The sequence below is a fragment of the Cicer arietinum genome, chromosome 8 (genome assembly GCF_000331145.2).
Source record: "Cicer arietinum cultivar CDC Frontier isolate Library 1 chromosome 8, Cicar.CDCFrontier_v2.0, whole genome shotgun sequence".
NCBI lineage: Eukaryota > Viridiplantae > Streptophyta > Magnoliopsida > Fabales > Fabaceae > Cicer > Cicer arietinum.
In genome coordinates, this window is record NC_021167.2 from 5577024 (window position 1) to 5590659 (window position 13636).

Here is a 13636-nt window from a genome sequence, read left to right on the forward strand (position 1 = left end):
GGGAAATGATGATTATTATTATTAATATTTATTAATGTATATTATTTTATTGATAGTATTTTGATTTTTTAAATATTTAAATAATTTTAAATTTATTAAATAATTAATAACTGAATTATTAAAATGGCAAAAAAAAAATTATTTCACCTCACTACATGGTTGCATCTCCCAGGCGCGACCTTCTACTAGGCCTAAAAACAATTTCTTCACCTATTACTCAAGATGCGATTTTCTCAAGAGTTTAAAAAGTAGGACAATTTGGTATTGGGCAATTTGGTGTAAAATTTTAAAAAAATAATATTAAAATGAAACTATATTTGCAGAGAAGTTAATCAAACAAAGAAACTTACAACGAGCAAAATCAAATAATATAATAATTGCAAGGACAAAAAATATATTTAAACTTAATTAAAATCTAAAACATATAACGAGTTAAAGATAATTGACTTATAATGAATAAATAATTGATTAGGTAAAGAATCAAAATTAAAAAATGACCAAGTTATAAATTAATCGATTAGACTTAAGGCTAATCAAGTAGGTCATGTAAAGTGATAAATCATTATATTAATGAACTAGTTATAAAAATTTGAGTATTAAAGATATGCTAATGAAATAGGTTATGGTAGTAAGGATAATTGTTAAACACCGACGATATTGTTTGATTTGTTGATGTTGAACACCAATATGTCATGGCACACTTAGTCAAAACTATGATCGAGTGATATCCACAGTGATTATTGATGATGAATGACATGCCTTGCATGTTATGTGTATTATCCATATAGTAGGTCATGTTAGGGGTAAGAGTGGACAACAGGTTTGGTTGGACGGTTTCGGGCCCAAAACCACCACCCGACCAAAAATCATGGGTGTGGATTCAATAGTTGGACCGATTCGGATTTGTGTGTTGTGATGCTTCATAGTTATGATTATGAATTAAAACATAAAATAGTATAGAACAAAGTTGAAGTAGAAGGTGAAAAACAAAATAATAATTGGCTATAAAAAACGTAAATAAAGAGAGGGAAATGAAGATTTTCACACACAAAAAAAAAATATTTATTTACGTTGAGATTATTTTTAATTTTCTTTATATCTTTAAAAATCCATAAAATGATTAGGTGTATGTCTTGTCACTCACCTTCTCACTTCTCAAGATAATGTTATTATGGTCCATTATTAAGCTTTCTATTACTAATTTCAATATTCAAGAAATTTTTTAGTGACTTTATTGACTATGTGACATAACTAATACTAGTATTTTATTTTTTTATTATGGGTCTTGAGACATGGGTGTATCGGAAAATAGGTAATAAAAACATGCTTGTGCTATATGTCTTTTGTTCAGTTCAAATATCGATGAATATTTTTAATAGATCCACACACGCCTCGTTTCTATATGTTTTAAACAGAAGTAATGACTTTGTGGACCTGCAGAACTGTTGGTAATCGCTCACATTCTCTTTTTTTCATTAGTTATTTTGGGTGTCATACGATTTTAAATTCTTGCCCACCCCTAGTCAGGAGGTTGTATCGTGATATAATTAAAGCTCGAAGATCGAGGAACCTTGAGAACATTATTGTTCATCGTCAATTCCATAAACACACCACACCAAGTAAAAAAACACACATAAACATCAAAACAAAGGATCTCCGCTATAAAAATTTCAGAAAAGGCAAAGATCACAAGAGAAGAAAACATAAACAAATATAGACAGCAAAATATGAAAAAACCCTAACACATATAGGGACCGCAATATCACAAGAGTCTAAACACTTTAAAGAAATAATATTGAAATAGAAGAAAACCACGACATTTGATTGAAAATTGAAATAAGGAAAAATCTCTAACACAAAAAGGGGCCAAAATACAAAAATTCCAAACCTTAAATGAAAATAAAAACAAAATCCAATAATGGTGTAAAAGATAATTGAACCTGACTTCAATGATCTCCTCATTCCTCTTCCACTATCGCTGCTTCCGTTATTCTTCGTCGTTCTTTTGTCTTTTATTCATCATGATTTTTACAAATGAAAGACAAATTATAATCACGAACCATTAATGATACGTAAGATGAATTAACACCGTAAGTTGAAAACCAATAGAAATAATTAATATGATTATCATAAATAGAATTAAGAGATTCAAACGAAACAAAAAAGAACAAAGGAAAAAAAATTAGTTAAGAGACTATTTTGTGTAATTTAGCCTTCTAAAAACAATAAAAATAATTATTTTACATCATAAATAAAATTAATTATTCACTTTAATTTTTTTTTATCTCCTTTATTATATAATAAACTATAAAACAAAAGAGTCGTGAAATTTAAAGGCGTGTGTTTCACGACTCTTTTGTTTTATAGTTAGCATGGTTTTCCATTAAAAAAAATTAAAATGGTTTAAAAATTTCACTTCACGCTCTTAATTGACTGTTTGCCATACCAGAATTATTAAAAATATATTCTTAAATTCTATTCTATAATTTACTCTAACTATAAAATTTTATTTCTACAAAAAAGAAAAAATATTTGAGCTGGAAAATGACAAAAAAAATGTGTTTGGATGGCGTGCAATAGGGGGCATCTTTTGCGTTTTGGATGATGGTTTTTTCGTCCAATCCAATCTAAACGAATACAACCCCATCCCCATATAAGTATTCAATACCTGGGATTTCGTTCTCGCGTGCTTTCATCACCGAAAGTAACGGAACCATTCACCATAAATCTCTAAAATACCCTCCAACTCCTCTCTCACCAACCACTATGTTGCAGAGACCCCGACGGCGTTGTGAGGGCACAGCGATGGGCGCTATTGTTCTCGATCTCCGTCCCGGTCTCGGAATCGGTCCTTTCTCCCTCGGTAATTTTCAATTTCTCTATTCCCTTATTTTCTTCCATTATTTTCACCAATTCGATTACTATTATTATTATTACAATAATATTCATGGCTCTTAATTTTGCAATCGAATTAGGATCTATTCCAGTTCCGCATTTCACTTCATTTAATCGGATTCGATTTTAGTACTCGTTCTGTGTAAGCTCGTTCAGGAATTTAGGTCAAACAGATAGCGGTTTCACTTTAATTCATTGAATTCGATTTTAGTTATGTGATCATGTTGTTGAGTATTTTGGAGTCTTTGTTCAGCTTATTTGATGATTTCGGAAGAATTGAAGTTTATGATATTTGGAATCTCGTTTATCATTTGAGTTTTTGTACTGTGTTTATAAGCTTAACGTTTTCTTTTTTTGGTGATGTTTAGGGATGCCTATATGTGAAGCATTTGCTCAGATAGAGCATCAACCTAATTTATATGATGTGGTGCACGTGAAGTATTTTGATGAGGTTTGTGACATATAGCTACAATTTAACTTCTTGTCGTTTGTGTTGTTAGTGCTCGTGTGAACTCAGTCAACTCACACAAATATTGACAGAAAAAGAAATAATGGAGTTGAAATACTGAAATTTACTGCATTGAAGCATTAAAAATAGAAAAAATTGCACTGCATTGTAGTTTATTCAATTTCGTGGAACTGGCCTCCTGCTGTTGGCTGATTACTATTGATGGTTTTGCCTCTGCAGGAATATGCTGTTCTATATTATTTTTACTTCATAAGTGATTTATTTATGTTTGTTTCATATGCTCTGTGCATTTGCAGGAGCCCCTGAAGTTGGATATTGTTATTAGCTTTCCCGATCATGGTTTTCATCTTCGTTTTGATCCCTGGTCTCAGGTTTTCGTTTTTGTTTTTCCTGTTATGCTGCCATGGATTGATATATGCTTGTTTAAAGAGTCTATTTGGAGGAAAAAACAAGAGATCATACGTCTAAGTGAAATCCATGTTTATTGTGTCTTTAATACAAAGCATGAGTTGCTTGAATGACTATTATTGGATGTTTAAAATTTATTTGATGGGAACCATCACTGTTGCTTCACTTTAGTGCTGGGGTCGCATGAATGATTATCATAATTTGATTAAATTATTGGTAATATATTTAAGAATGTGTGTAAGGATATCCTGCAGAAATTAAATAGGTTTTGAATGTTACAGGATTTTCGTAAGAAAAACTATCTAGTTTTTAGTTTGTATTTTCATTGAAGTTCATGCAATCTATATATTAGGACTATTGGGAAAATTCAAGCTCCACAGTGGTTATAGATATATCCTACATAGAGCTTATACGGCTTAGGTGATTCTCACCTTACGAACTGATTTTGCGGGGTTGAGTTAGACCCAAAACCTAATAATAACTTGATAATAAGAGAATAATAACAATGAAAATTGTGTAAGGATCTTGTTTTCCAATTCCCATGCAAATGTAAAGTGTGGGAGTATGTAATTGGAGTTTAGAATTTAGCAATATTATACTTCCAAGTTCATTGAGGGTGGTGGATTACTTGAAAGTAATTTTTTTTTCTACAGTAGGTCTGTTTCTTTTCTTACAGTTATGTGCTCCTTCCTGTTGTGAAGACGATATCATGCTAGAGAACTTGGATTATTTAAGCTGTTATTGCTTAGTAAAAAACAATATGCAACATTTCCAAATTTCTCTTTCTTCTTCTTAAAGATCTAAAGCTCCAATCTCAGCTGTATATAGCAGTTCTTATGCTTTGAATCATTTTATGCTGTCGCAGAGAGCTTGTTTTTTTATCTGTTCCATACTTAACAAGATGACTTTATCTGACAAAACTTTCCAATACTATTTTAGAGACTGCGTCTTATTGAAATATTTGATGTAAAGCGGCTTCAAATGCGCTACTCTACTTCTTTGATTGGGTGAGTCTCCGGATCTATGATTTTAGTATATACTTAAAGCCCAGTTGGATTTACTTCTAACTTCGTTTCTTAGTTAATGTTTTTGTTGTTCTCCACTTACAAAATAATCCTTGTAAGCTTATGGGTATTTGTGGAGAAGTTAAATAAGAGTGTTTCTGAATAAATTAATACATAGAAGTTAATTTCAACGTATTTGATAGGCTATTGTTTTAAAAACTCATAGTTATTATAGTATTCTTTTGATATTTCTTTCTCTACACATGCTTGTTGAGAAGTTTATCCAAACTAACCCTTATTATAAAGCACTTTACCAATATTCTTTTCAACTTCTAGGGGACCAACAACTCTAGCTACTTTTGTTGCTGTATATGCACTGTTTGGGCCCACATACCCTGGAATTTTCGATAAGGATAGAGGCATTTACACTCTGTTTTACCCGGTAATGCATAATTATTGGTATTTATTTTGGTTCTACAATTCCACATTAAAATATTCCGGCTTATATTTTTCTTGGTTTGGTCTTTAGGGGCTTTCCTTTGCATTTCCTATTCCGAGTCAGTTCACAGACTGCTGTCATGATGGGGGAGGTATATCTTCATGAGTTTGAAAAGTTTTAAGTTTACTACTTTTCTTATGTTAACGTTGTTTCTTTTCATTATGAAAGTGGAATTGCCGTTGGAGTTTCCAGATGGGACAACACCAGTTACATGCCGTGTTTCTATATATGATAGTTCCTCTGGTAAGAAGGTTGGTGTGGGGTCCTTAATGGATAAGGCTTCTGCTCCTCCATTACCTACTGGCAGCATTTACATGGAAGAGGTTCACGTTAAGGTTTGGGTTCTTTAATCTCTAAAATCTAAATAAGTTTGCGTTTTTGCTTATTTAGTATGACACCTTTAGTTGGCTGCATAGACTTTCTGCCTGTTTTGGCAAGATAGCTGTTATTTTAGTGTCTAACTCAGTTCTTTCTCTGTTATATAGCTGGGGGAAGAACTGTACTTCACTGTTGGCTCCCAACACATTCCTTTTGGTGCATCTCCACAGGTAAGCTTTACATTCAATCAAAATAAAAAATGGTTTGAGTTATGGTTTTATCAGATTTTTTTTTTCTGTGCTTTCACTTCTCCTGTCACCTTCGACTTGATTTTTATTCTTTATCTGAAACAAAGTGTATATTATGATTCCCGTTTTATGCAGGATGTGTGGACTGAGCTAGGACGTCCCTGTGGTATTCATCAAAAGCAGGTACTATACATTACTTGTTCTTAAAAATGGAACACGGTTCTTTTGTAGGATTTTTGTGGGATTTAACTGATGCACTACAGAATCAATAAAGTGAAATCTCTCTGCATTGGTTCTGCAGGTAGATCAAATGGTTATACATTCTGCCTCTGATCTTCGCCCAAGAACAACTATCTGCGGAGATTACTTTTATAATTATTTTACTCGTGGTCTTGACATCTTATTTGATGGGCAGGTTTGCATCTTACCTCATTCTTGTGTCTATGCTATACAACAATCATAAAATTGACGATTGATGCTCCCTCTTATATGTCTTGTATTTTCAGACTCACAAAATCAAGAAGTTTGTGTTACACACTAATTACCCCGGTCATGCTGATTTTAATTCATACATTAAGTGCAACTTTGTTATCTATTGCTCAGATGGTAAGGAATTTTTTATTTGCATTGCAGTATTTAAATTTGTCTCAATGTAACAGTTATATAGATCTTTGCTGTGAATGAAGTGATAAAATAATTTCCCCCCTTTCCAGCTATTGGAGGATCTTTTAAGGATGTAAATAACAGCAAACAGAGGGTCATTACACCTAGCACAAAGTGGGAACAAGTAAAGGTGTGAGCTTTTATCTCTTCCTAATTGTATGGTTGCCTTATGATGATTTTCATATTGGGAGATATTGAGTTATGGAAAATCTTTATGTAATTATGTGAAATGTGGAGTAACTTGGGGAAGAAAATTGTGACTAGCTTTGATGTGGGTTTCTTATACTGTACAAGTGTTTATTATATAATAGCATGTATTGTAATGGATTCTTGTAGGAAATACTTGGAGATTGTGGCCGAGCTGCCATTCAGACACAAGGTTCTGCAAGTAACCCATTTGGTTCTACTCTTGTATATGGTTATCAAAATATTGCTTTTGAGGTGACTCATTCTTTGTGCTTATGATGTCCTTCTAATTTAATAGCTCAGTCTATCACTGCCTTTGAGTGACCCCTAAGCTATGCTTTGTTGATTTTAGCAGGTGATGAAGAATGGATATATTGCAACAATAACTCTCTTCCAGTCATGATGATGGTACATTTCTTATATTGTGCATTCTTTATGTAAATTTCAACTTTATTTAAATTAAGCAATAATAACCTTAGTTTTCTTTTTTTAAATCTTAATTACTGGTTCAATCATAAAAATCAAGTTTATATTTCTTACCAGCCACAGCCAGTATTAGACGGTTATTATCTTAATTTTTCGAGCTTGATTTATATATCAGTTTTATTTACTTATATTAATCCTGATAGTCTTGCAGGCGATAAGACTTATTGTTCCAAGGTTTGTGAAGCGTGGTCGCGGATCTTCACAAGGAGTAGCAGGCTTTGTACGTTCTGTGTATAAATCATTATCGTGTCAATGGGCTGTGACAAATTTGTACAGCTATTTAACGCATTGTACATATAAACCCTCTTATGTAATTATCTAATATATTGACTTGCAGAAAGCTAACGCAATAAATTCGCAATGCTTTTAACTTTCTGATAACTTTGTTTTGCGAAATTCTCACACTATTTTTGTTAAGATGTCTTTAGATTGGTGGTATAGAGTCATAGTCTAGTTAGATTTAAAAAAATATTAGTTATCCCATTGCACTCTATACCACTGATCCTTGTACTCATTTTTCTTACTAGAATGAGATAGATTATTGGTACAAGGAACGGTTGGAGCTCCTGCCATTTCTTCCCAAAAGCTTTTACTTTAAAAGTCCCACAGCGTTCATCATTTTCATTCACTTTCTAAGCTGCGATCTATAATACAGTGAATGCTCTTCCTTGAGTCGGTCAACGCAACCCAAAACCTTCCAATCATATAATTCGAAATCTTTTAAAACTTGTTCATTGGAACCAATCCAAAACGTACCTTATCATATCAATAAATATTGTCGGATTGAAACTTTGAATAAGATCATTAATCTCATTTTTTTATTACTGGATCGAAGATTTGCACTATCGAATTTGTGAATTTGATAAATATGAAGATTGTTGGGGCCGAAGAGCATCTTCCTATCAAATTTGATTGGATTAGATCCATATCTAGAAACCAACCCATGTCCATATCAGCTTCCTCCAAAGAACTGGTTAGATATACAAACTAATTTTAGAACAAAATTAGATATTCTCCAAAGAAGCCGCTATTAGTTAGAGATGTCTAAAATATATGATTAACGATTAACTGAACGATGTTGATAAATTAGATTGAAATCAATTTAATTTTTAGAAAATTTTTTAAAATTACTTTCTCAAAAGATATTGAAACTTTCTTTTTTTTTAAATTAAAATATTTTATTTTGGAAAATTTTTCCAAAAAAAAAAACTGAACATTTTTATTTCGACAACGAAATTTTTTTATATCTATTTTTTTTTAGAAAAATTCTTGAAAAAGTAAAAAACTTTTTCAATTTTTTTTTGAAATATTTTATTGAGAAATGTTTTAATCTACTTTTCTCAGAAATAAATCAAAAACTTTTTTAGAGAAAAAAATGAATATTTTTTTGTAGAAATAAATTCAAAATTATTTTTTTGAAAAACTTATTTGAAATTTATGTTAACTAAAAACTTGTTCAAAATATTAAATTAGTTTATATTTATAAACCAGTTTCAAACCGGTTCAGAACTATCAGTGTACTTGATTCTCGAAAGTGATTTTAAAAAAAAACTGAATCAAACCATTAATATGGTGCAATTCTCTTCAGTTTTTACACCATGAACACCACTGCTACTATTAAACACACATTTTCTTGGTAGATTTTCACCACAGGCCAATGACACCCAAATGTTACAAATAATAATAATAATAATAATGACCTGTTAACTTGATGGCAAAGACATGCTATAACCTATTGCATGAAATGGCATTATTTTGTACAAATCTGTTCTGCCTTGCATTATTTTGAGCTTCAACAATGTAATTCAAGACAATATACAGTGTTGGCTGTATTAATATCAGTGACGTTTAGTCATGCATCATTCAACTCGTACAAATAATCATATACAAGTCTTGCCTGGGTCTTGGCACTGAGACAGCCATAAGTCCATATGCTCTATGATCTTTTGCCTAACTTTGTGAACTGCATCAGGGGATGTACAGTTTTTCTCATTGCCTAAAAAGAAACTTCACAATTAGAATGTTGGTATAGCATAATAATGTATACATAATACAAGTAATTAATACAATTGTGTGTGAATAGCATGACACCCATTCGCCACACAATTTGTTTGTCAACATCCTTAATGTTTCCGTCATTATTGTTATTGAAAAAGAAATATGTTTCTTAACTGATATATCGATAACAGCCCAAAATTAAATCCTATAGTTTAGAAGTTCAAAATTGGTGGCCTTAAACATCACTAACAAATGATTAGCGAGCTAAGAATTACACATACCTTCAATATTAAAGGGACTTTGAGGGCATCCTCGAATGTCGGTTCCGTGGCCACAATTATGACAAGTGATAGTGTATGAAGGCACTGAAAGTACAGTAGTGATGACTGATAAGACAGTATTCAGCAAATAGTACAAGAACACAGTAATTATGCACTATACTTTGACTCCAAACTCCCCCTCTCCTTTTTTAGCCTAAAAGAATACTACCACATTATATCTAACTCAAATAACAACCGAAGTCACTTGTCATTAAATAGCCATCAAACAACAATGCAAACCGATGATGAGTTTGAGAGAAATGAAATTGACTGATTGCAACATTGATTATGAGTATAAAGAATGCTTTTGTCAAACTTGATTATAGTAAATTCCAACTCACTATCAGGTGATGAAATTTGTTTAGATGCACGACGCCAAGGATCTTGTGAGCCATTTGTGAATATTATTTTGGAACCTGTCCATGCACATTAAATTGAGATTTATGATACATGAAATAAAACCAAATTTCAAGATTATTAAATAGAAGAATGTAAAATATGTAGTGTCGAGCCAAAATAATCTACTATGAAAAACCTAAGTCCCACATAAGCTAGAAGAAATATGACCTAAAAAGATCTTACAAAGCTTAGGCAATCCTCACCTTAAAATTAATAAGGTTGAGCTAGGCTCGAAGTCCAAATTCCTAAGATGGTATAAATGTTTATAATAGGTCTGGGTTTATGGGTTTTTTTAACCAGAAGATTGTTTTACTAACTCATAATTAGAAGACCCAATTCATATTAACATTAATAATATATGTAAATATGAAAGACATGTATAAATTAAAAATTATTACAATTTCTTAGAATTTGGGCTCAAGTTTAAATCAATCCCAGATACCGACTTATAATGTGAGGACTGTTCGAACATAAAATTCTGGGGGCGGGGGGGAAGTTTCTAACCAGCAATTTTTGTGCCTCCATAATATATATTGGTTGCATCAACATCAGGAAATATGCCCTCTCCAAAGACATTTTTGCAAAGGTCCAAATGGTATCTGCAATTTACGAGAACCACTTCTTAAACATTTACAGAATCATGAAGAAAAAGTATGCAAAAACTATAAATATTAAAACTATAGTTTAACTGTGCTATACAAAAGTAGAGGAAAGTAATATTAACACGAAAGACTATATGACCAAGGGAAATAAGAAGATTGCCTTGTGTCAACTTTTGAGGAGCGTATACTGCCATTTGAAGGAGCCACCTGAAAGTATGCAACTTCAGTGCAAACTTGAAACCACCAAAGTCTATCAGAACTGTCTTCAGTGATAGCAGTGTTCTTCAAGCTCTTTTGGTTATAAGATTGTGCACTAACACCTTCAGTTCCAGAGTAAAACTCTTTGACAAATTTGGCATAAGCATCCTGCAAAAGAGAAGTGGGGGTGGTACCGGTGACATCTTGACAAAGTAGCAAAAAATTTTGAGCTATCGTGGCATTTAATTTGAACATCCAAAACATACCACCAAATCCTTTCCGTCCTTCTTTGCTTCGACAAGAGGCTTGCATAATATATCCGGATTTCCATATTGAATCTGAAACATTCACAAAAAACCACAAAAAGAAGAAAAACAAGGTAAATTCGAATATAAAATATTGCAAGAATGAATTAATAAAGAAACAGCAAGAGTCATATCAATCAACTACCGCTGTAACAGCAGCATCAGCCAAGAAATACAAGAAGTCGCCATCAATTTCAAGCTGCGAAACCAGAAGAAAGTCCAACATGAGAATCATATTAGAAAATTTAGTGGGGACTCGGAAGCGTGACTTGTTCCGGCTAAACAAGAATATGCTTTTAAGCACGTATAAGAAAGGAACAAGCATACATCAGCTGCATTAAAAGAAGCCTTCAATGCCTTTCCATGAGTTGTCAGTTTTTGTTCGACAAGTCGAGTGGTTTCTTGTAATGCTGCCTTACATTCAGCACCTGCTGATTCACCAATCTGCATATTAACGTTAGAAATCTAAACATTCACTCTAAAAAATAGAGAACTTTATAAAATATACACCGTCTTGACACAAAAAAACAAGATGACTAAGAACGAGAAATCGCTATCTTCACCTGCTGATCAAATTCTGTGAAGTTGTAAACGGCAAGAACAACTGCAGAACTTGCAAGACTTCCACATGTTAAATGAGGAAACTTAAGACGGAACCATGCACTGAGTGCTCCAGGATACGAGACACCAAAAACGAACCACAGATTATCGGTTTTTGTTCTATTTAGCTTTGCATTTAAGGAGTCCTGCAAGAATATACTGCCAGTTTTGGATCCACCAAAATATTTTCATTTAGTGCATGCAATGCAGTGCTACTTGTACTAAATATACAACATTTATTTAAATTGAGCCACAAAAAACATCTTATGAACACATATATAGGAATCATATAAATCTAATTTCACTTGAGTTGACATAAAACGCTGTCCTTTGCTGGACAGCGTTGTTGACAATTAATAACTGATGTGAACCAATATCTCAACCAAAGAAATCCCTTTTCAGAAAACATTTATAAGTTTATGAATTCTATAATTTGATTTTAAGTAACTTATGCAAGAACTAGATATCTAAACATTTTCAACTAGCTTCCTAAGGTACCTACTTTTTTGCATTCATTCCAGTCAAGTTGTCATCAAACAGGAAGGTTACTTGCCTGATAATTTTGACGAAAAACAGCCAAATCAAAGAGTGCCTGCTTGGATGAAAGATATCTCAAATTTTCTGTTTTCAGAGATTTAAATGGCGAACTCTTCCCATAATAGCGATGCTCAAGAGAAACCACAGCTGCTCCAAACTTCTTCGCCAGAACCTATAAATGTAACAAACACATGGATATATATTATCTTCATAAAACCACAATATATTTAAAAGAAAGGAAAAGAAAGAAAGAAAGACAGTCCCTTTTGTTGGTCACTCTGATATATAGGACCCAATCGAGGCTTAGGACATGTTAGGATTGGCTCACTTGAGCTTACCTACTGGAATAAGCACTTGTGAGAATGTTTAAGAGAGCTTATAGAAACAACTTATAACAACATGTACATAGTTGTTTTCAGCTCATTTCCCTAAAATCTCCACGATAGCCCATGAAAAAGGTTCATAGCTTATATGAAATCAGTTTGATTTTATTTTATCTTTTGTCATAAGAATAGCTTATACATAAACAATTAGTTAAATAATTAAACTGTTTAGCCAAACAGGTCCTTGTTAGGAGAAAAACATACAATGACCAACAAAATTTAATAGCATATGATAATACAAAATTGGATCAAGAATAGTAAGTTACACTAATATAGTCATTTCTGATCCCATTGCACGAATATTCACCACATATCACCAAAAAAACAGGTCCATCCGGAATCCTGAAATAGTCAAGGAACTCATAGTAACGCTGCTGGAAATTGCGATGATCCTGCAGCATACAAATGAGAAGAATCATCCATGAAAAATTTAACAAAGAATTTATTTAAAACAAGTCTTTCAAAATTTCCTCTTTTAATTTGAGTAAATGTGATAATGAAAGAAACAATAAAAAAAGCGTTGAGTTGGAAAATCGGAGAAGTGAGAAGTACAAAGGGAGAATAGTGGTCGAGGGTCTGAGAGAACCATAGTTCATCCTTGGTGAGATAAGTGTTGCTGCCACTTCCAGGTGAACGAGGTGTTGCCGCCACCGTGGAGAAGAAGAACAGTAATAGAAGAAACACCAACAAACACGACAACAGTCTCATCACACAACACTGTCTCATCGTTGCCACGTGTGTTCTTCTAACCTTTCAAATTAATGGGGCTTTTGACTTTTGACTAGAAATCAATATCAGAAAATTATATTTAAGCAATTGGATTTCCTTATCCAGTGGCATAAAACACTTAGGAGTGAGTATCTTTCTCAGACTTTATGGAAAACAATGTATAATATTGTTTCCATTGTTTGAGTTTTTAACTAAATTAGTTTTGTTTATTTTGAATTTGATAACTAAATTCCCGAATTTATTGTATATTAATATTAATAATTTTTTTTATAATACTATAAATTTATCAATAATTTAATTATAAAGTAAAAAATCAAATTATAAAATCACTTTAAAGTTCATACTCATAAATTAGTATTAAATTAAATAAATTTTACCACAATTTATGA

At 32.3% G+C, this 13636-nt stretch overlaps 2 protein-coding genes across 8 annotated transcripts; one reads left to right on the forward strand and one right to left on the reverse strand.

Moving 5' to 3' along the window:
* The first annotated feature begins 2635 nt into the window (after window positions 1-2635).
* Window positions 2636-7551, forward strand: LOC101494237 (PHAF1 protein At3g51130). 4 transcript variants are annotated; one of them, XM_004512051.3, is made up of 15 exons: window positions 2636-2863; window positions 3264-3346; window positions 3661-3735; window positions 4712-4779; window positions 5113-5218; window positions 5306-5366; window positions 5444-5610; window positions 5761-5823; window positions 5977-6024; window positions 6143-6256; window positions 6348-6447; window positions 6555-6634; window positions 6841-6945; window positions 7043-7098; window positions 7320-7551. In XM_004512051.3, exons 1-14 carry the CDS (start codon window positions 2767-2769, stop codon window positions 7091-7093), a joined length of 1218 nt encoding a protein of 405 aa, XP_004512108.1. In that variant the 5' UTR covers window positions 2636-2766; the 3' UTR covers window positions 7094-7098; window positions 7320-7551. The 4 variants fall into 4 exon arrangements, with proteins under 4 accessions (XP_004512108.1, XP_004512107.1, XP_004512110.1 ...); XM_004512050.3 differs by having other exon boundaries at window positions 7328-7551; XM_004512053.3 differs by having other exon boundaries at window positions 2637-2863; window positions 7046-7098.
* A 1283-nt stretch (window positions 7552-8834) lies between these two features.
* LOC101495189 (probable serine protease EDA2) lies at window positions 8835-13418 on the reverse strand. 4 transcript variants are annotated; one of them, XM_004512054.4, is made up of 12 exons: window positions 13071-13418; window positions 12785-12910; window positions 12152-12307; window positions 11562-11744; window positions 11326-11442; window positions 11144-11197; window positions 10960-11031; window positions 10656-10861; window positions 10398-10492; window positions 9836-9910; window positions 9456-9539; window positions 8835-9172 (listed from the first exon to the last, which is right to left on the reverse strand). In XM_004512054.4, the coding sequence occupies exons 1-12, from the start codon at window positions 13242-13244 to the stop codon at window positions 9057-9059; spliced, it is 1458 nt and encodes a 485-aa protein (XP_004512111.1). In that variant the 5' UTR covers window positions 13245-13418; the 3' UTR covers window positions 8835-9056. The 4 variants fall into 4 exon arrangements, with proteins under 4 accessions (XP_004512111.1, XP_073220757.1, XP_073220756.1 ...); XM_073364656.1 differs by having other exon boundaries at window positions 12785-12860; window positions 13071-13404; XM_073364655.1 differs by having other exon boundaries at window positions 12785-12860; window positions 13105-13386.
* Between the last annotated feature and the right edge of the window lie 218 nt (window positions 13419-13636).

Coding starts and splice junctions, on each gene's coding strand:
- LOC101494237 (XM_004512051.3), top strand. CDS start 2,767: ATGTTGCAGAGACCCCGACGGCGTTGTGAGGGCACAGCGATGGGCGCT. Junction 3,347..3,660: donor ACGTGAAGTATTTTGATGAG/GTTTGTGACATA, acceptor GTGCATTTGCAG/GAGCCCCTGAAGTTGGATAT. Junction 5,824..5,976: donor CTTTTGGTGCATCTCCACAG/GTAAGCTTTACA, acceptor CGTTTTATGCAG/GATGTGTGGACTGAGCTAGG.
- LOC101495189 (XM_004512054.4), bottom strand. CDS start 13,244: ATGAGACAGTGTTGTGTGATGAGACTGTTGTCGTGTTTGTTGGTGTTT. Junction 9,540..9,835: donor ACAAATTTCATCACCTGATA/GTGAGTTGGAAT, acceptor CTGTACTTTCAG/TGCCTTCATACACTATCACT. Junction 9,173..9,455: donor AAGTCCCTTTAATATTGAAG/GTATGTGTAATT, acceptor GTTTCTTTTTAG/GCAATGAGAAAAACTGTACA.